General features: G+C 37.4%; 3 protein-coding genes across 5 annotated transcripts; 2 read left to right on the plus strand and 1 right to left on the minus strand.

Moving 5' to 3' along the window:
* Window positions 1-15: 15 nt before the first annotated feature.
* On the plus strand, window positions 16-14803 carry LOC124635088 (histone deacetylase 6). 3 transcript variants are annotated; one of them, XM_047170885.1, is made up of 20 exons: window positions 16-208; window positions 303-440; window positions 1445-1534; window positions 2004-2134; window positions 2443-2626; window positions 3053-3255; window positions 3485-3553; window positions 3849-4041; window positions 5071-5130; window positions 5766-5959; window positions 6272-6522; window positions 7220-7301; window positions 7760-7906; window positions 8646-8769; window positions 9251-9478; window positions 10284-10409; window positions 10798-10927; window positions 11253-12070; window positions 12450-14059; window positions 14505-14803. In XM_047170885.1, exons 1-19 carry the CDS (start codon window positions 206-208, stop codon window positions 12666-12668), a joined length of 3390 nt encoding a protein of 1129 aa, XP_047026841.1. In that variant the 5' UTR covers window positions 16-205; the 3' UTR covers window positions 12669-14059; window positions 14505-14803. The 3 variants fall into 3 exon arrangements, with proteins under 3 accessions (XP_047026841.1, XP_047026834.1, XP_047026850.1); XM_047170878.1 differs by lacking the exon at window positions 5071-5130 and adding an exon at window positions 4954-5013 and having other exon boundaries at window positions 17-208; XM_047170894.1 differs by lacking the exons at window positions 16-208; window positions 303-440; window positions 5071-5130 and adding exons at window positions 835-976; window positions 4954-5013.
* A 652-nt stretch (window positions 14804-15455) lies between these two features.
* On the minus strand, window positions 15456-18147 carry LOC124635108. The gene is made up of 2 exons (XM_047170903.1): window positions 17916-18147; window positions 15456-17710 (listed from the first exon to the last, which is right to left on the minus strand). Exon 2 carries the CDS (start codon window positions 17708-17710, stop codon window positions 15596-15598), a length of 2115 nt encoding a protein of 704 aa, XP_047026859.1. The 5' UTR covers window positions 17916-18147; the 3' UTR covers window positions 15456-15595.
* A 118-nt stretch (window positions 18148-18265) lies between these two features.
* LOC124635118 (GPI mannosyltransferase 4) lies at window positions 18266-23072 on the plus strand. Its single transcript, XM_047170915.1, has 3 exons — window positions 18266-18565; window positions 19341-20280; window positions 20657-23072. The coding sequence occupies exons 1-3, from the start codon at window positions 18400-18402 to the stop codon at window positions 21522-21524; spliced, it is 1974 nt and encodes a 657-aa protein (XP_047026871.1). The 5' UTR covers window positions 18266-18399; the 3' UTR covers window positions 21525-23072.
* Window positions 23073-23107: the final 35 nt, after the last annotated feature.

Raw genomic sequence — 23107 nt, forward strand, 5'->3', positions numbered from 1 at the left:
TGACTGTCTCGTCTCCTGTCAAAACCATAAGCAAATTCACTGGTCATTGGCACCGCGTATTTTTGGAGCACCTGATTTCAATTGTATTGTTTTGACTATGAACATACCGCAATAATTAACAATGACCACGTAGTTCGCAGATTATTGCTGCCAATGTGAAATCTTTTGTGAACAATAACTTAAGTGGCTTGTTTTTTCAGTGACAATGGTGAGGTTAAAATCATATTTTGTGTATATTTAGAGTTGGCGCGCTATACTATCGAGCGTGTGGAAGTTTGTTAACGATTTTGGTAATATTTTAGTCAACCCCACCGCCTACACAAGCGCGCCGTTCGTCTGGAGAGAGTAAGAAGGTGACACCGCCTGCATCAAGCATTGTGACCAGAAATGGTGCTCGCAAGGCCAAGATTCAGACTCGTGCAATGTCTGCCGGGGCTAAGGTAATGAATTAATCATGCAATGCAGCGCCGCCTACACAAGGGCCACGGCGGCCACTGCGTCATTTATTAGCATAATAGCCTTATTGATCTGCACCTCATGTAGGATGAATTCTAAGTAGACCAGACAATAACATTTTTGAATAATATTCAAACAAAGAACAGCCTACAGTCTTAGAATAAACCCTGACTCATTGTTAACTATGTAAAAAAAGTAAACCGGGCATTGAACCTGGAACATTGCACTTCTAACTGCAGAACCATAGTGTTATCACCTGAAATTTTATTTAAACTTGTATGAAAGATAAGAATGCAAAACAAATACAACTTGGGTAGTATAAAGAGTATTATCTTTATAGCGTTGGTAAATGAGTATTATATTATGTATCTGTAGTATTCATATCAGTGTGTACGCAATCTGTTATCGGTACACATGTCAAGGAGTTTTAATTAGTGAGATTGTAATATAATTCTTACTTTCCAATCAAAACTTGCTAAAAATACTTTTTAACTCGATAGAACTATTTTAATTTAGCACAGTAAGTAAATTCAGTTTTTGTATTTATTTTTTTGGATTTTTATATAAAACATACTTATGTTAGTACATGATGATAACAACAATAATTGATCAATGATTCTAATGATGCCTACTTTATAATATGTAGGTTAATTAGTTTACAGTGAGAAATTTAGAGTAATTAAGACCTGAATATATTTTATTTTATCAGTAGGTGTTAACGAATTTTGTCCAAATGTTTTGGAAATGAAATCCTACTAATATTATAAACGCGAAAGTTTGTATGTATGGATGTATGGATGTTTGTTACTCTTTCATGCAAAAACTACTGAATGGATTTTAATGAAACTTTACAATAATATAGCTTATACATCAGAATAACACATAGGCTACAATTTGTAAACATATTGTTCGAAATACTAAACCTGCGCAGACGAAGTCGCGGGCACCAGCTAGTTTCCTATAAATTTTAGTGTGTAACTTGTTACAGCCGTCAGCGCTAGTGATCGCTGCTAAACGTAAAGCCCAGCAGAAGAAGAAGCACGGTTTTGACACTGAACTGAGAGATCATTATCAAATTGTAAGTACTTGGTCAATCAGAAATATATTTTATTTTATACCAACTGCTAAAACATGCCTAATATATAATTTAAATTTTCAAAATTAGGCTAATTGTGATTTCATTTCATATATTTATCGCTTATGAGAGTAACAAAGTATGTACCTTATTGATATACTTTGTTAGTGTTACTTGAATAAGCTCACTATTTGCTTACACTGAGTTTTATGGCATTGTTATGTTGAAGGCTGTGTCTCTTCACATTTTTATGGGTATACTTTATACTAAGCTATATTTGTTTAAACTGATTACCACATGTGTAAATTATGTAAAGTACTTAAAGTATACTATTTTAGAAGAGGAGAGTTTCTTGCTGGATCTTGCCTTGTACTACTTTTTGGAAACATAGTCCTAGCTTTTGAAGTTCCATAACAACCTCTAATATTGAAATTTTGATTCTAACACAGATTCTATTCCTAATGTGTTTCAGGCCATGGATTCTAAATCAAAAGTGAAGGGTCCAACAGGTCTTGTGACGGAGCCGCGCATGGCGGAACATCGATGTCTGTGGGATGATCAGTATCCTGAGTGTCCTGAGCGGTTGACCAGCGTTATACAAAGGTGACATAGAATTTTACCATTTCGAGATAATTCGTTACATATACCCGAAAATTTGATATGTAATAATAAAGAGATTTGCAATAGCCTACGACATTTTAATCTCAAAACTGACATCGAAAGACCTCCTCCTTTTTTGACGTTGGTTAAATATTTTGGGCTTAACCAATTAATGAATCATGTTTCTAGTAATTTATTCATCCTCTTCTATACATCCTATCCTGGGTTGCAATAGTTAAATTAAATTCTAGCTTATTTGTATACCAGAAAAAACCTATAGTTATAGTAGTAAGTTTTATGCTATATTCCAGGTGCCATGAACTAAACTTAATCGAGCAATGCAAGCAGTACCCACCTCGAGCGGCGACTAAGGAGGAGCTATGTGCTCTACACTCGCCGTCCGTGTACGACATGATGGAGACCACACATCAGAACAACGACCTTAAATACCTGGAGGAACTGTCCGCTAAATATGATGCTGTTTATATACATCCGGTGAGTTTATTTCGAAATACATCTACTGGGCCACATAGGCATGTCAATCTATCACAAATGAATAGGATTCATCATCATCCTCCTGCCCTTATCCCAATTTTATTTGGGGTCGGCGCAGCATGTTTTCTCCTTCTATACTCTTCTATCTGCATATCATATCATGATGATGATGATGATAAAAAATAAGTTCAATGAGTCTATTGTTGATGCCGCTTAGCTATCCAGTCAATAAAGCGTTGTTTCTCGAGTGTTTAAGACATTAGATGTAGCAATGTAATTCGTATTTTTTTCTTTAAAAAAAAATACATACGATGTTGTTAGGGGTGGTCGTTTTGGGGGTTGTCTTTTGTAAATTTTGACGTCTAAAAACTGCTGTTTTGTAGCCAAGTTTGAATAACCTTTGCAACTTAACACCAATCTTTACAGAGTACCCACGAGCTAGCCCTCCTAGCAGCAGGCTCAACCATCGACTTAATAGATCGCATAGTATCAGGCGAGCTACAGAACGGCGCGGCGCTGGTCCGGCCGCCCGGACACCACGCCATGAGGGCGGAGCCCTGCGGATACTGCTTCTATAATAACGTGGCTTTAGCTGCTAAACATGCCATCGATGCTAGAGGAGTTAATAGGTATGTGGATAAAAGTGACTAAGACAAAAACAATTGTATTATGTAACTTTTGCGAAATTCCTTTTGAGTTGAAAACAAGTCAAATTTGTTTTTGGTCTGCATCTGGCACAAATGCCTCTTTGCTATTGAAAGTTAATTTTATAACATGAGATATGAACTGATTCTGTTAAGCTTATCCCCATTTGTAACATTTGTATACACCCAACAATAAATGTATTTCTGTTTGCAGGATACTAATAGTGGACTGGGATGTACACCATGGACAGGCTACACAACAAATGTTTTACAATGACCCCAGGTAAGCTCATTGTGTGTCACCCAAATTAGAGACGAGAGAGATTTCGCGGATGCCTCAAAATTAAAAGAAAAAAATGATGACCCTGCACTGTTACTGATTTTATAATCTTGTAGTAATGTAACTCAAACGGACCGTATTCAAAAACCACCAATGAAAATAAATAAAAAAGTATTTATTAACCCAAAGTAACCTAACAATGCTTACATTGATACTGACCCACAATCTAAGCACAACTTGTATCTTGCGGCTCAGAAAAATACAGATTTAAAAACATACTTTATTCATAAATTTCCAGAGTAGTATACTTCTCGATCCACCGCTACGAGCACGGCTCGTTCTGGCCGAACCTGCGCCAGTCCAACTTCCACTACGTCGGCGCCGGCCGAGGGAAGGGGTATAACTTTAACGTGCCGCTGAACAAGACTGGCATGACGGACGGCGATTATCTAGCTATATGGCATCAGCTGTTACTGCCGATGGCTTTTGAGGTCAGTTTTAGTTAATACTAGATTTCCGCCCGCGGCTTCGCCCGCGTCGATTTCGGTTACATCGCGTTTCCAAGAGTACTCTTCAAAAGTCCGAGATATAAACTATCCTATATCCTTTCTCAAGTTCCAAACTTTGTCTGTACCAAATTTCACACAAATCGGTTCAGTAGTTTAGGCGTTAGGAAAAACAGACAGACGGAGTTAAATTACTTTCGCATTTATAATAGTAGTTTGGATATAAATTTTGATTTGTATAGGCAAGAGAATAAATGTAAGAATTACCGTCTATACCTATCTAAAATGAATAAATACGAGTCATAGGTTGTGAAAGAGATTGGTTAACATGCCACTGAATAAGACTGGCATGACGGATGATTATCTAGCTATATGGCATCAGCTGTTATTGCCGATGGCGTTTGAGGTCAGTAGTAGTTACAAATGTAATCTTTCAACACTATCAATCAATAAAGCTATAGATGAGAAACAGTTCGTTTTTGTCATCATAGAATAAAAGTTTTAAAAGTTATCTAGGTATTGTCCTGTCTGTAAAACAAATACATGTATTATGAAAAAAATATATAGATAACTTTTTTTTTTTTAATAAAATGCAATACAATAATAAATCACAATCCCAAAAAAAAATTGATAGGTACTAAAGTCCACGACATGTTTCATGCCATTCTTTCTGGCATATAATTTAATACTCGAAGAAGTATAATGCAATTTAGTTTTTGTATTATTTAGCTTATCAATGAAACCGTCGTCGTTTTATATTTTGTAATATCTTAATGTGTTTTTCTGTATTTTTTTTATGGTAAAACTTGTACAATCCATTATTTAGTTTTCTTAATTAAAACATTCCCAACTTTACCTACCCAAATATCATCTATAAACTAATTTTTGTCACGACAGTATCAGCCGGAGCTCATCATAATATCAGCCGGCTACGACGCGGCCTACGGCTGTCCTGAGGTACATATAGTCATCTCTCTCTAACACTAGCATTTTGTATGTATCTGTCTCTTTCAGTTCGCCCCCGAACTTGTTATCGTGTCGGCTGGGTACGACTCCGCGTTGGGAGATGAAAAGGTTGGATATTTGTGAAAGTTTGTGTGTTTGGGAGCTTGTTTGATGCTGTGTTTTGGGTTTTAAAGTGTGGTATATCTTCGTTTACATTTTCAGTGTATTTGAGATGAAAATAGTGATCGTAAGCAAGCATAATAAAGGCTCGAGCAGACCGGATGCGTATGCGTAACGTAGACACGCGCGTCGTTACGCAAGCGGTGTGGCCTGTCTCATACATTTCCATACATTACAACTCATGGTTACGCCGTAACTACGCGCGTGACTACGCGCGTGGTTACGCATACGCATCCGGTCTGCTCGAGCCTTTAATCATTGTTAAAAAATACATAGCATTTTTAACCTCCTATGAAAACAAGGGGGTGTTTAATTGTGTCTATATGTATGTGTGTGTGTACTATGTCTGTGGGATAGAAGTTTATTGTGAGGGTGAACTGGATTTGTCTATGTGAGAGTACGTTGTTGTTATACTTATTTAGACTGAGTATCTTTTGGGTTGAATGAGAAAGAAGTGACAGTGTAACTGTATAATATATGCTTTGTTTGTCAGCTTGTCATCTTTAGCAAATCAAACTGATTTGCCAGTAACTGCACTCGCAAAAAAAAATGTTCAAACAAGTAATTTCCGAATATATTCCCAGGGTGAAATGGAACTAACACCAGCAGTATACGGGCACCTAACACAAGCACTGATGTCAGTATGTCCGCGAGTGGGCGTGGTGCTGGAGGGCGGGTACTGCCTGACGTCTCTGGCGGAGGGGGCGGCGCTAACGCTGCGGACGCTGCTAGGCCGCGCCCCGCCCAAGTTGGAGCAAGTGCCTGAGCCTAGTGATGAGTGAGTGTCGATTGTATTTGTGTTGATAAGAAAAGTTAATTATTATAACTTGACGCTTGATACAAATTGATAAGTGCGGTGAAGCTAAATCTTTCTAAAGAAAAACTCAAATGTTCGAACAAAGTAGAAACAATAAATGATTTTAATCAATCAATCTCTAAACTTAAATAAACCGGCCTTTCAGCCAGCTGCATTTCACCTTCATTTTATTTGTTTACTAAATCGGTAATTACATTCACTTCCAATATGCCATAAATAGCCTAAATATACTAAAAAACAACAATTACTAAAACAAACTTTATTCATCCACAGAATAAGAGACACAATACTAAACTGCATATACGCCCAAAAACCACATTGGAACTGCTACAATTTCCAACCGACTTACTCAACTAGCGGGCCGCCCAATGTCTGCGATGCCAACAGGCTGAAACATACGGTCACTGTCAAGTGGGAAGGCGATGAAACCAGGCCGGATACCTTTGCGACCAGAAACTGCTATCCCGTGCAGGATAGTGGCACGATAAAGAGGATAGCTGAGCGGTTGAACCATTTGAGATTAGGTGAGCTTTAATAATTGGAAGTTTAATAATTTATTGGGGAACATTCATCAAACATACGGGTACTATCAAGTGGGAAGGTGATGAAACCTAGCCGGATACCTTTGCTACCAGAAACTGCTATCCCGTGCAGGATAGTAACACGATAAAGAGGATAGCTGAACGGTTGAAACATATGAGATTAGGTAAGGTAAAATAATTGTAAGCGTAAATGATCGTCAAGGAGCAGTAAACAATTTAAAATTTGTTTTATAGAATTTACGATCTTCTTTTGTCTTATCTCCGTCTTGTTCTTAATGGAAAAGGGTTTTTCGTGAACTAACGATCTGCTATCCCAAGCGGATATAAGTTAGCCTACGTGTTATCGTGATGTACAAGGCTATATTCCTTTCAACGTTGATAAGAAATGGTTTTCGCGCGTGCAAAAGTAATGAACATACTAACACACAAATTTTCGCTTTTATTTTATATTTAATTACATCTATAATATAAAAATGAATCACAAAATGTGTTGGTAAGCGCATAACTCAACAACGCCTGGACCAATTTGGCTAATTCTTTTTTTGTTGTGTTTGTTATTGTCAGGAGAAGGTTCTTATGAAAAAAAAAAAAATAGGGTAAAGTAGAGAAGTCAGTTGACGGGAGCGAAGCCGCGGGCAAAAGCTAGTTATTAATATAATAAATGTATGTTCTACCGCAGTGACGGATCTCACAATACCACAGCACGCAGTGGGCTATATTTACGACACAGCCATGCTCAAACATAAGAACGTCTGCGAACCGTAAGTAAATATGACTGAATTTATGACACAAACATTTAAAATATCATTTAAAATATTTGCAGACAATATTGTACTCTATTTCATTTCTGATAGGACACAAATAATTCAAATGATAGTAAGTGAAACTTCCATCATTTGACTTTGAATGTTATCGTCATAACAAGTTGGTCACGGACCGATCGAGTCGAGCGTTGCTTAACCTTATGATCGATCGATCCACGCGGCTTTGGCTTAGTCACGAGTTCTTAGATCCGAGTCATACCGAAATTTAAGCGATATTGGTCTTTTAAGTATGGAGTTAAAGTTGAAAATTATTTCACACTGAAAGTGCTCGCCGCAGCGCTGCCGGCCGCCATTTTGGTGTGACTCGAGCTTTACCTATGTGATAATCTGTGTATGCTAATATAATAAAGAAAAAAATATTATTTTTTTGTTTGTACATAAATTTAACTCCACAGCGGTCACGTAGAATGTCCGGAGCGAATCATGCGCATTCACGAGCGGCACCGCGACTTCGCTCTGCTGGACCGCATGCGGCAGCTGTCCGCCCGGCCGGCTACCGACGACGATATACTCGCTGTACATACTGAGGGACATCTCAACAGGTTACTGAAATTATTTGAATTATTCATACTGAAAAAGTCTTAATATTATCATCTCCAGAGCCTTTTCGGAACTCTGTTGGGGTCGGCTTCCAGTCTAACCGGATGCCAGTACCAGTGTTTTAGCTCAGTTACCCGGGCAACCTAATACCCTTAGGAACGACTGGTTGTCAGATGCCTAGACCGAGAGCTTCTGACTACCCGTAACGACTGCCAAAGATCGTTAAACTGAAGCCTGACCCTAGAGTTTAACGTGCCCTCCTAAACACATCGTTATACCGTATAAATATCCTTATATTATATACCCATAAAGGCCTGCGCAGACCGGGACGTCATGGCAAAAGATTTTGCCGTGAGTAAGTGCACACAGGCCGCTTAGATACCGCGGCATTTCAGCATTTTGCCACGGCATGTGCCGCAGTCTGCAGTATATCACTAGGATCGCCGGAGTCCTTGGCATGCCATTGCCTGCCGCAGTATGCCATTGCCTACCGCAGTATGCCATTGCCTACCGCAGTATGCCACGGCATCCCGTCACGGGAGCCTGTGGCGCGTCTTTTATGCGATAAAATCCCTTTCAATGCCACGGCACCATTTTAAAGCATAGCAATTTATGTCGTATTTCTGTACCAGTACAGTTGAATGTCCATTAGTAAAAGTTAATAAAATCCCTTGCCATGCTGTCCCGGTCTGCGTAGGCCCTAAGTAAACGCCTATTTTATATCATGACATATGTTTCCAGGCTAAAAGAACTGGCCACGACGAAACTAAGGAATTTAAACATTCAGAAGGAAGACTACGACTCCGTGTATTTCCATCCGGACTCGCTTGAAAGCGCTACAGTCGCTGCAGGCTGCGTCTTACAGGTATGTTTATATTGTAATACTTTTCATCTTGTTACTAATGTTATTTTTTAAATCATTATTTTATATGCTTAACCTTGTTTTGAAGTAGGGAAGTCGTCAATGACACTCCCTGTACCAGATTTCACTTATTAACCTTTTGAACGCCAATGTCGGCTATAGCCGACATGAGCAAGCGTGCCCTGTGCGCCAACGACGGCTATACTCGACAAAAAACAGGTCGCAGAAAAATACAAAATAAACCTATTAAATCATTACTTTTATGTATTTTTTAGTAGATATTTAATTAAGATTTTCGGGCTTGGCGTACAGGGCATAGGAATACCGATATGGCGTGGCGGTGAAAAGGTTAAAAACCTCTTGTTCATTCTGGTGCCATTTGGAAACCAGTGCTGTAGGTACTAGGAAACAATTTTGAATAATTCCGAGTATAAGTTAAGGAAGGTATTATTTATTAAAAATGTAACATTATTTACACCCACAGATGGTAGACGCCGTCCTATCAAACGAAGTAGGCAGTGGAGTCTGCGTGATCCGTCCGCCCGGCCACCACGCCGACGACGACATACCGTCCGGCTTCTGTCTGCTCAACAACGCAGCCGCCGCCGCTAAGTACGCCATACATACTCACGGGCTCAACAGAGTGCTCATACTGGACTGGGATGTACATCATGGAAATGGGACGCAGAGGATTACTTATGATGATAATAGAGTGAGTTTTAGTGTGGTTTATTTTATCATAGAAAGTTATGATACTTCAAAGGACAGTACATGTAATTTTTTTAAAATTAATTTTAAAGAAAGCTTACAGACGAAACGAAGTACAAACTATGAGAAGACAAATTAATATTAAACATTGCCAATAACAAGCCTCCACATATACATGATATTATGTTAATTTGACGTAACCTATTACAATTTTTTTTTACGTTATTAAACTGTGTTCATAATACAATTACAACAATAACACTACAGTTCGTGCGATAATGGTAGGTACTTAGTTAATAAAAATTAAAAAAAAAAAACAATAGTTATTGAAAAAACTGTTTTGCTAAAATCTGCCTTGTCGTGCTAGCCGATGTACAATAAAGATCAATGTTCAACTTAATGGGTAGTTTGTTGAAGCTTGCCGTGCTCCTAGCAAAGATATCATAGTAATGAGTAACATCATATCATCTGGCGCTCGCTGTAGGGAACAGGCTTTCCCAATTATGTTGGGGTCGGCTTCCAGTCTAACCGGATGCAGCTGAGTTCCAGTATTTTACATGGAAAAATTGCCTATCTGACCTCGTCAACGCAATTACCTGGACAACCTGGTAGAACTTTTAGTCTTATGAGCACCATAGGTGTATACTGTCAAATATGTATAAAGAACAGCCAAGCATACGATTCGTGCCTTTCGAAACTAGGCGTGACATACAGATGGTCACCCATCCACGAACTGACCGCGCCAAGCGTTGCGCAAACTTCATCAACTAGCTTCCCCCTTTATCTACAACTATATATTAACATTGCAGATTCTCTACATGTCGATCCACCGCTACGACCACGGCTCGTTCTTCCCGCACTCGAAGGACGCCGACCACACCGCCGTCGGAGAGGGGAAGGGGGAAGGGTTCAATGTCAATGTTCCGTGGAATAAGGTATATAGACTCTCATATTTGATTTGGAATTTACATGTCTACAAATTTTTTTTTTGAAAAATGTAACCATAGTAAACCTTAATTTAAAAGTTGAAATATCGGAGGTAATAGGTCGCGCAATTTTGCGCGAAATATAAAATTGTTTTGCGCATTATTTTACACAGTGATATGAAAAAAAAACACTTTTTTTGTCACATAAGAAGAATGTTTAATTATAGACATTCGAAACATACCTACGGATATGCTTATAATAACAGTATAGAATTCCTAACACTACATGGACATCAGTGTAATGTGATATATTTTCTTTTCAAGTCTTGAAATTCTATATACTAATTCCATTTTTAGTACTTATGTGTAAAAAATGACCGTAACACAATGTTGTCAGCGCAATATGGGTGATACGGAGTACCTGACGGCGTTCACGCAAGTGATCCTGCCCATCGCGTACGCGTACAACCCGCAGCTCGTCATCGTGTCCGCTGGCTTCGACGCCTGTGTGGGAGACCCGCTGGGAGGTATATTATTAAATTTCTAATATTTTATTTACTTTTACCTGTTATTTCATTGAAAGAATACCAGGGAACACTTCTTCGTATGTTAATAGAAATTTTCTTATTAGGTAAAATTATTTTAATGGTATTTTTTAAAGTCTTAATTGCTTTTCCACGGTAAATGAGAGATAGAAACTTTTTTCATAGTTAGATGAAAATTAATTTCAATGAAGGGATTCAAGTTTCACTTGAATTCTATAAATAACTGTTATATTTTTCCAAATTATGTTACAATAGAAATTAATTTTAGTATCCTACACACTGTATTTACAACTAATTCCATTACCAGGTTGCAAAGTAACTCCGGAATGCTACGGTAGAATGACACAACTGCTCCGAGGTCTAGCTGGGGGCCGCGTCATCCTCTGCCTCGAAGGCGGCTACAACATCACCAGCATATCCTACGCCATGACCATGTGCAGCAAAGCGTTACTAGGCGACCCCATCCTACACCACTATGACCCCAAAACCCCCTGCCATTGGGCAGCCATTGACTCCATCAACGACGTCATCAACACACACAAACAGTACTGGAAGTGTCTCAAGTTCCAAGTGGCTTTACCCTCTGATAATGTTCTAGAACCCCCGTTACCTTCCAGAGGGTTAGTCATAGAATCAAGTGAACTAGAAGTGTCGGCCTGCAGTGAGGACCTTCATAATGAATCAACTAAGTCCAGTGCGAGCCATTTGGAATCATCGCTTGAGGCCAGCATGAGCAATTTGAATTTGAATATAGAAAAGAAGTGTTCTGATGGCATCCATTGCGGCACAGACGATGAAGACGAAAAGCCCAAACCTTCAAAAAGTTCCGAACCCTCTGCCTCCGCTAGTAGCAGTTCACCAGATTCGAAAAAAGAACAATCGAATCCTATAAAGCCAGCTCAAGCGGGGTCTAGTGGTGGGAAAAAGCCGACGTTAGTCGAGTATTTGGCCGAGAATATGCAATCGATAGTCGATGGCGATATGTTTGCGGTGATACCGCAGCGCTGGTGTCCTCATTTAGACTCCTTGTATACAATACCTGATGATGTGAAGTTCGAGCAAGGAGTTAAATGTATCGATTGCGATCATACTGAAGAGAATTGGGTGTGTTTGCATTGTTATGTGGTAAGTGCTGATATCAATCTTTAGTTTACTGAACCTTAAGTAACCTGTCAGCAGTTTGCCAATTTTCCTTAGAAATACGATTGAGTAGTTTTTTATAAAAATTCCATCCATTACCAAATCATCATACTCCTGCTCTTATCCCAATTCTATTTGAGCTTGGCGCAGCATGTTTTTTCCTACCCTACTTTTCGGTCTACTGCCATGTCTCAAGCAACATCCCATCCATTACCAAAATACTGCCTGTTTTATGCAGAAAAAATAATCTTCACTTTTTTTCAAAGATATATAGAGAAATCTCTATATGCAGTCCTATTTCTAGTTATTAACGTGTCATATTCCTATTGGCACTTCCTTATAAAAAAAATATTTTTACTTCCAGACAGCCTGCGCCCGCAGCATCAACGGTCACATGCAAGCACACTGCGCCACCACGGGCCATGCTCTCGTCCTCTCCCTAGTCGACCTCTCAGTATGGTGCAACATCTGTGACGCTTACGTGGACAACTCGCTCCTGTACGACGCGAAGAACAACGCACACAGGTGCAAGTTCGGGGAAGACATGCCCTGGTGTTATAAGACTGATTTACATATGCAATAATGTGTTTTTTTTTTACTTTTTTTGAAGTAAGAGGATTGAAGGTGAGTGTTTTGATTTGTAGTGGGAAATTTAAATTTCGAAGTGTTTTGTTGATGGTTTATGTAATGTAGGTATGATCTTATCGATTGCGGTATCTCAAATACCTCAAAAATATCTCAAAAATGTATAAAAAGGACGTACATGCTTACAGTGAATCTTTTGCAATCTGTATCGGAAACTAAACAAATCGAATTAGAAAGTTTTTGAGGTAATCCGACAATAAGTATTAAAACTTGAGAACTGATATTGTTAGTAAGCTTTTTGAATTAGCATTTATGTATTCTTACACAGTATAAACTTGGTAGAACATCAACAAATCACTTTATATTTATTTACCCCTCTATGAATCGAATCATTCACTCTAAGATGGGTGTGAAAAATTTTATCTTTTTCGATCGCAGTTAAATTCTTTGTAATTTTTAATTATCTACGGCCTAATGTTTTACTAAGGTAAGGAAAATTAATGATTTGCCGTATTTTGTCATTTATCTTTTTAAGTTTAAGCCATCGCATTCGAAATGTGCAGTTAATAGTTACGTTTCTCACTTACAGTATTGTAAGATCTTTTTTATATTCTTATTTATTTTTAATTCATTGTTATTAACTTACTAATGTATATGATTTAATTTAAATTAGCAATAGTGTTGTAAAACATTCCAGTGATCGTCTGTTGACTAACAGGAATATAAATAACTGCTGGGATTTAGACTTACTAATAAACTAATGTATTTCTTGATGCTGGGCATTTAATGGATTATAGTAATACTTACATATCTTAAAACCACCGCACCAGTGTGAAACATTATCACTTATGCTATCCGTACTGACTTTTGAAAGTCAGAACTCATGTTTAAGAGAATAATTGTTACAAATAAAGTACAATAATTTGGCCATCTAGTACCCTTGTATATTTATGTAAATAGCAAATATTTATACCTATTATATACTTTTATATTACGTTGTATGTATGTATCTTAGAATAACTATCGGCCAGTTTGTTTTGTCAACATTACAGTAACTAAACATGTATATCGATGTCTGTTTGTATGACTACAAGTACAAAATAGCACGCCTTATAAAATAAAGTTGTGTATTCCAAAAATAATTAATTTTGACTACATAATGCACAAACCACGTTAGCAATAGAACACTATACACAATTTTATATCTTACAATTAATATCAATGTTGCCATAGTTTATATCTTATATACAGCAAAACTACAAAACTACTGACACCTACTTACAAGTCTGGCGAGCTATTTCGGTGTTACCGAACAAGAGCGATTTCACACTAGATTAGCAGAACGGACAATGCGCTAGTGTGAAACTGATCTAATTCGCGAGACAAGAATAAAGGCGCGGCTCCACCGCAGTGCACGCTGCGCACGGACACGCGGCGCATTTTAGCTGCGTGTATTCATTTGTTTGACAACGTGGGTCTACGTTTCCACTGAAGTACACGAATATGACCCACGACTATGTATAGCGTGGCACGGCGCACGGGTAGACCCACGCTGACGTTGAGCTACGTAACCGCTTACAACAACTGCTCTGCGATAACCGAGCTGTACATAGTCGTGGGTCTTATTCGTGTACTCCAGTGGAAACGTAGACCCACGTTGACAGTGTTGAGCTATGTAACCGCCTATTCGAGCAAGCCACGCGTGTATCAATGACGTCAATTCATGCGTAGCCTCTCCGTGGGTTGCAGTGGACACAACCACATACATTTTCTTACAAAGCGAAGCTTAATACACGTGCGTAGCCTCTCCGTGCACCGCGGTGGAGCCGCGCCTTAATGGTGTTGGTAGGTTTGGTGTATAAAGAATAAGTAACCTTAACTCATTCTAACTTTAGTTAGTGGTTGGTAAATACAAACTTTGTACGCATACAAGGTAGAAAAAAATACTTGCAGCTATGATTTTGATATTATAATACCCATAAAATCCAATTTTATTTGTTTTAAATAATTTGTTGAAGAGATAGTTTCTTTCAATTTAAAAATTGTAATCGGCAGTCTAGTGTGCCAAAAATTGCTCATAACTAATACCAACGATGTATTAACAAAACAATAATAAAATCATATCATATCTCTCACATTTGTTTTATTTTTAATCCAAATAATTCACTGTTTCATTTGTTATTGAAATAAACGTATGATATTGACATTTTAGCAGGCTCCTACAAAAAAACATTATTTACACATTTCAGGTAGGTATAAATAATGTACGGAACCCGAAAAACGCAAGTTACTCACTGGTCCGGTTTTTTGTCACTTCTGCTTGCATCCACCACAAATATTTTGCCCTCACGGAACTGCTCTCTAGTCACTGTGCGTTGAAACCAGGCCCAAGGCTGCTGATTAGTGTGTTATCAATGCTGCTGATGAAGGCTTCTTTATTCTGAAAATAAAGGGTTGTCAATGTTTATAGGTTTTATTAAATAGGGTCAAGTGGGGTAAATGCGAGTACCATAACTAGAATGATATATTCAACCATACACAACATTTTACTTCTTAGGAGTATTAAATTTATAATTATCACGTGTATTAAGTATTTAGTGGACTAAAGTTTTAAGTTATTTGTTTAATTAAAATCACTCTGACAATTTAGATATTCAAATAAAAAAAAAAAATACCTCACTTATTACATTTACCCGGTGTTCAGGGGTAAATGTAATAATCTTGGTCAATTTCTCAGTATTTTAGATAGTTGCCGATCAGGGGTAATAGCAATAAAATGCGAAAATTAAATTAACTTCGGTTTTTTATTTCAAAGAGATCACATGAAATCTTACAAAGATATGAACTTTTCCTTACAGACTATTATTTAGTCTGTAAGGAAAACTTTTCCTTACAGACTATTATTTAGTCTGTAAGGAAAAGTATTTACGAAATAATCATATTTCTGAATTTGAAATCAAAGTATATTATACCACGCTTGGTTATTGTAGGGTTTGGCAATATTTTAACTATGGAATCAGCGGTAATTGTATCAATATCTTCTATTATAGGCCATGCAAAAGCTGCCCCCTTACGTCGTGCAAACTTTACCTCCCAACGACTGTCTATCTGTTTTTGAATGAAGCCTACGTAATATTTATGTCCCTTCACCAAAGTATATTTAACAATAACCCACTGGTTAATATGAATATCTAGCCCAATATCCTCTCCTGGTTCATTTTCTTTGTTAATTCCTGCCATTACATCTTCATCATCAGACTCAATAAGATATTCAGCTTCCTCTTCCAACCATTCACTTTCGTCAGAATTCGCATAATGCACTTCATTATCTGAATCAGCATCTGTAGTGTCACTTTCTGAATCTTTAGCATTTTTCTTTACTTTTATTTCTTTCTTTCCTATTTTCTTGTTTATTTTAGCTTTTTTCTTGTTTATTTTAGCTTTATTGTTTGCGATTAACTTTTCTTTTTCCTTTAATACTTCGAGCATTCTAGCAGACGTAACCACTTCAGCACCGGAGGCAACCTTACGTTTCTTTTCTTTATTTACAGGCAGTTGTTTTTGCTGTATAGTTGAAAGAATTATCTGTTCAAATGATATTGTTGGCGTGGCATTATGGACTGGCGTCTCATTTGATTGAGGATTTACTGGTACGGAATTCTGTGACGATTGATCACTGAAAATTGTCGATTGAGGTGTTGTGGGAATGGCCTCCTCCTCGGAAGCTGGTAGATTTAAAATCGATGGCGATGAGTTATTAAAAGTTGACCGATGAGGATCAGGACTCGCCTCATTATCTCTCGCAAGCTCACCTGCAAGGTGCATCTCCCAACGCTCTAAAGCGTCCTTAGAAAAATTTTCTCTTGGAATGACGTCAGAATTAAATGGAAATATCCCTGACTTTCTAAATCCGCTCATGATAACATTTTCACTGACACTGACCCAAGTTTCTCCCAAAAATTGCGAGAACAGCGCTTTAGGTAGCTTTTTACCAATATTCTGCCGCTGCCAAGAGGCAACAGTTTGGTCCCATTTTTGTTTAAAAGATTTGAAAACAGAAACGTCCAATGGCTGCAGTTGGTCACTTGTGTGAGCTGGCAGTTTAAGAATTGTTATGTCTTTGGCCAAAGCAGTTTCTACTAGATTGAGAGACACATGTGTGGAGTGGCCATCGTATATGACAAGTACAGGTCGATCATTACCCAGAGCTGGTATAAGAACTTTTTCAAAATAGTTTTTAAACACCTCTGTCTCCATCCAACCATTCGGGGTAGCAGCGTAGGCTGTACCGGGATATTCCTTATCTGGGGGTGCCTTCCACTGGTCCCATACATTTTTCGCCTTAAAAATGATTAGAGGTGGCGCTCGACCACCTGCAGCATTAGCAGCCAGTACAAAAGTCGTGTTCTCTCTTCCAGACGTGCTGATAACTCTGGATGAGCATTCACCTCTTTCTCCTACTATTCTGGATTTCGATGGATCGAGACTGAGACTGCTTTCGTCCAAATTCCATATTTGTTTGGGCTTGTCTTCTAAGTTTAGCTCTGTCAGGATTTTTTTCAAAAGGTCAAAATATCCATAGATGATGAATGGATCCGTGGCAGCCTTTTTTCTCGCATACTCTAATGGTTCTGGCTTTCGGATTGACAAATTATGTCGTTTTTTGAAATTAAGGAACCAGTCTTCCCCTGGTATGCCTCTCTTAAATGGGGTTTCTATTTTATTAACGTTAACGTACTGGCCTACTAGCTCTATAATTTCCTTCCGACTAAGACCAAAGCCCCATTTAGCAAGTGTTTTAACAGATGTTGCCAAAACATTTTCAACATTTTCGGGAAGTGCAGTTCTGCGTCCCTTACATTTTTTTATAGCTCCTCGAGTTCCCTTGTTTCGGCAATACAATGTTGCAAATGGAATTCCGTAAAGAACAGACGCTTTGTGTATGGTAAGCGTACCGGCTTTTATTTCATCAAGAGCTCTTTGTAATTTTTCTTCCGAGTATTTCGGAGGTCCTTTTTTTTTTAGATAATTTCGCACCATCTGGAAAGACAGGGGTAATTGTAATAAAACTTTACATTTGCCCCTTGCCATGTTATTACGATTGCCCCAACATTAAAATTTTAAGGGGTAAATGCAATAATAGCCATAAAAAAACAACCTTCACCAATTAAGTTAAAATTATCATTTAGATTCATTCTCAACACAGAATATTATCACATTAATACAAATAAATTCAAAAACTTACGTTTCTTTTCGAGATGAAAACCGATTGAAAGTTAGGATAGCAAAGTGTGTAACACGCGGCATCGACGTCACTCAACTAATGACGTTTCATTCGCTCATCAACCTGTCAAACTCTCTCGCGAATTAAACGGCGCGAAGTTCAAATAGTACTTTACACATATCAGAGATGGCAGCACCAGTTTATTTTAGTAGTTAGGTCGTAAACGCACCCTATTGCAATTACCCCGTTATTGCAATTACCCCACGTGACCCTATTCTTTATTTATCTTGATACTTGGCGAGATGATGTTTCGGAACACACCGATGTGTAAAATTGTCAAAGTCAAATCTTGTTTCAATGAAAACGTCAAAAATACATCAACAGAACGAACGAAAATACGATGTGCTTGTCCGTCCTAAAATGATTTTATTTCAATAATAATAAATAAACATAAAATAGATAAAGGAGGAGTTTAGAATCTCAACCGGGTCGGTGTGTAAATATAATGTTTTTAAAAAGCGATATCCTCAAAGCGATTTCATTCAGGAATCCTGTGAAGTTACCATTTTCATACTGGGTGTTGGTGATCCTGAGGTTCATCCTCACCGCGCTGCCGCAGCATGGTTATATACATCCAGATGAATTCTTCCAAAATGTCGAGGTTATCGCTGGTAAGTTATTTTGCAAACAAAATATTGTTTAAGTTATTATTTTTTGCACAAACTGTGAACGCAACTTCAAGTTTTATGTGCTAACCGGTGAAAACTGCTCTAATATTTGAACTTTTATGTTACTTAGTAGATAAGTAAACATGTATACTCATATTATAAAGCTTGACAGTTTATTTGCGTGTCTGGTTAAACTAGAAATTAATATCTAAATTATTTTTTTCAAGTCATATCTGACTTTTAACATTGAAGAAATGATAACATCAAAATATAGTTAGACGATTTGAAGTTAGTATGTTAAGCTGAGATTTACAGGTTCTATTTAAAGTTTAAAGCCTCTTCCTTCGCATTGAAAGATCCCATCCTCAATTTTACTGAAATGGTCTAGATCAGTAGACATTTTAAAAGTATTGATATTGTACTATGTATGCAAACCCTATGACAAGTTATACATATAAATTACTTTTTAGTTTACTCTATAAATTATAATCAACAAATGGCCTTGGCTTATCAGTAGTTATTCCAAAAACGTTTCAACTGGCCAAGTTATCAGAGAACTAAAACATAAATGTAATTTGTTATATCCTATAATGAAGTACATAGGGGAGTTTATAATGCTGGTACATAAAGAATTACAAAAAAACAATATTGTTCCAGCCTTTATATCGTCCCACTGCTGGGTACAGGCCTCCTCTCACATGGAGAAGGATACAAACAAAATAATAAGTTATATTCTTTTCAACATTGTTCAGTTAATAATTTTTATTTTACATTTCAGGTGACATATTTGCAGTCGACATCTCAAGAACATGGGAGTTCAACCCAAAGTTCCCCATCAGAAATATTTTCATTCCCAAAATGATCCTCGGTCCACCTCTTCATTTTATACGATTAGTTAACCCTTACGCCAAACACTATCTTAATGTGGATTTCAAAACTCCATTCTACTTGCTGGTAATTCCTCGAATTTTTATATGCCTGCTGTCGCTCATAAATGATTACTGTTTGTACAGAATTTGCGTTATATACGGACAAAACTTTAGAAATAGGCTAAAGATTTTCGCAAGCTCCTATGTAGTTTTCGTCTACTGCTGCAGAAGTTTCTCTAACACATTCGAAATGATTTTCTTCTCCATGCTTCTACTTATAGTAGCTGAATGCATGATGAAATCTGACAAAGTCATTTACCACAACGAATTTCTTAAAGAAAAATATGAGCAAGCGACATCAGCTGTTGAAAAAGTTAAGATTTTCAAGATGTCCACACATCTTCCCAGTCATAGCTTGAACAAAGTTATAGTACTGTCTACAATTGTAGTTATAGGGATCTTCAATCGTCCTACGTTTGTAGGTTTTGCTTTCCCACCGATATTCTTTTGGCTTCATAGAGGGTTAGGTTCTAAAGTGGTGGGGTTTAAGGATTTTCACTATAGGATATTTATGTTTATAATGTGTGGGGTTCCGACGGCTTTGTTGCTGATTCTTGTGGACTCGGGGTACTATGGGTACATAACGATGGCGGATATAGAGTCTCTGAAGGTGTCGTGGGACAACTGGGTGGTGACGCCGCTGAACTTCCTGCGGTACAACTCGGACATGCGCAACCTGACGCAGCACGGGCTGCACCCGCGGTGGCTGCACCTTGCAGTCAACGTGCCGCTGCTGTTCAACGTGCTGGGGATACTCGCCATCGTCACCCTGACCGTCAATACCTATAGGTGAGACTGCCAAAATCCTCACACAATGATTAAGTATTAAATAAACTAACTTTTTCATCCTGGTCAATGTGGATATTTTGTAATACAAAAATGTAACAATCATAATGAATCACTTCAACTTTCTCAACCAAGTAGGTATGACTTCATGAGAAAGGAAAACGTGACCACAATAATAATGATATTTTTATTTCTATAAGTCTCATAACGTTCACGAAAACAATGGGTGCTAATGCTTTGTCTTTAATTAGACAATGGTATTTTACATTTGGCTAAATAATATATTTATATTTTTCAGCTTCATATGCAAAGAAAACACACATTGAGGATTTGGAATATGTTAGAATGACTTTTAATTTAATTTTATTGTTTGTTTCAGGTTCGTTCGTGGGCAATACAGCAAGTTGCCGCGAATACAGAGCATCACAGGTCTGATGTTATTCTCTCTAGTCATACCGATCGCCGCACTCTCACTGTTCCCGCACCAGGAGGCGCGATTCATCATTCCAGTACTCGTACCTCTCATATACCTGTTCGGAAACCATCTCCACACCAACGAGAGTGACGGACCAAGGACAAGAAGATTCAAAACAACGATTCGTTACACTTGGTATACATTAAACGCTCTACTTACCCTATTCTTCGGATTCATCCATCAAGGAGGCATTTACCCTTTTGCAAATAGCCTTTTCCATGAAATCAAGAACAACTATGGAGTCCACACCCATGTTATAACGACCCATAGTTACAGTATACCCACATTTCTGCTACAGTTGGAAAGTACCACGAAAGTGTACAAGGATAAGAAGACTGGACATAAGTATAGGCTCGCACCAACGACTTTTATACACAAATATGGGTCTTTACCTATGCATCATCTGTTTGTAAAGGTTGATGACGTTTTGACCAACGCTGAGATGATGCTACACGATTACAAAAAGAGGTACAGGTTTTATATCGCATCGCCGTGCTCTTTGGAGCAGGATCTCCGATCAGCAGCTGCAAAGTACCACTACTTCGAGCTTATCGAAGAGTTTTCCTACTACCCCCACTTTTGTACGGAAGCTTTTCCTAAATTCCCTTCGAGTCATGACCAATATTGTCTTGATAATACCTTTTTACGAGCAAATGAGTCTCGCGCTATAGATCTGAATATGTTACAAAGAATCTCGTGCTTTATGAAAAAGTTCTGTCTTAGGATTTATAGAGTTAAACCCGAAAGGAAACACCCAAGTGGTTACAGTTAATTTTACAATTCCATTTAGCAATTATGTAATTTTATTGAAGTCGTATACACGCCGCCTAATTATGGTTACTTATTACATAATGCTCAATTTAATTTCCAATCTCCTCATCAAAGACATTTTTAGTAGAATAATTATGTATCTACACTTGTAATTTTACTTATGTAAAAATATGCCTTCTTAGTAACGCAAGTGTAATGTTCGCAATTTGGCTGCCATTGAAAAACCCAGCGATTTAAGCTTTTAAATAATTTTATTGGGTATAGTGTAAGGATATGCTTTTAAAGTTTAAGTTTAAGACGTTAAAAATGTTTAAAAACCTTTAAATCCAGAGCACTTTTATTTTTATCGACTTTTATATTTCACCAAGTTAGTTGTTATTTTAAATCACGTGCACTTGATACGTTACGTAAAATAAAGCTAGCAGCTTTTTAAATTATAATTTGCTCAATTTCTCTTAATTCATAATATTATTGATAAGATTCTGTCGCAAATATTATTTACTTATTTCGATTATTTTTATTTACTAAAATAGGTCTTTATTTTATCTTAAGCACTTATTTTTTTGTACTTAGTTTTTTGATGCAGAGGGATAAACCCTCTACCCTGCAAAAATGTTTCAACGTCTTTTTAATTTTGAGATCTTTTTTTATTTTAATTCTGGATTGGCAGTTATGTTTTTCTGTGTTCTTTCTTTTCTAGTCAATACTTAGAGCCAAAATCTCCACAAATACTAAGTAATCTTTTTTTTATAAGATAACTGGAATTTGCAATTTTTTTTATATAAAACTGCTAACTGCTGTTTTTTGTTAGAACCGATTACTTTTTTAAGACATCTAGGCTTGTATTCTTTTCATATAAGAAATGTTGCAAGTTGTGGAAGCAGTTATACGGTTTCTCTGATGTATCAGGTTATATACGACTTTATGTATCAGTAAAAATGTTCAATATTGCTTGGCATCAAAACATTTAGTAACAAGATATGTAAAGCCTAGATACCTACAAAGTACCTAAGCAACAATGTGTGTCAGAAGAAGCAGGGTTTTTTTTTATTGTTCACCTAGTGTGCTTTGTGTAGCTGTTTAAGTAAATAGCATCGGTACCTAACTAGGTTGCCCGTCCACGTCAGACTTTGTACGACAGATAATCGGGCCGATATTTTGTAGGACTAGGGTTTTCTCACCGACTTTTTGTAGCACGTGTGCGTTGCACTATTGATATCAGTGTGTTCTATTTTTCTCTTACAAAAATCGGTCACCGATTATCGGACGCGGGCGGGCAGCCTTATCGGCATTCACATTTATAATCATTGTATTACCGGCACTTGCATTTGTGTGTCAAATAAAGGTATTCTTATTCTTTGGCCACTACATTTTTCATAGGCACATGAATCTTATTTTATTTTTGTTTAATTAACAATGCATTTTGCGAATTTCGAACTATGATCTTTTTAGTAATATTTAAATGAATGGACTGCTTATTGCTGTGTCAAGCGTAGGCCTTAAGATATTGTGTTTTAATAAATACATAATAAAGACATTTTGTTAGTAAGTGGAACTTTTATTTTCATATTTATATTGATTTAA

Source organism: Helicoverpa zea, chromosome 1, assembly GCF_022581195.2.
Source record: "Helicoverpa zea isolate HzStark_Cry1AcR chromosome 1, ilHelZeax1.1, whole genome shotgun sequence".
Lineage (NCBI taxonomy): Eukaryota > Metazoa > Arthropoda > Insecta > Lepidoptera > Noctuidae > Helicoverpa > Helicoverpa zea.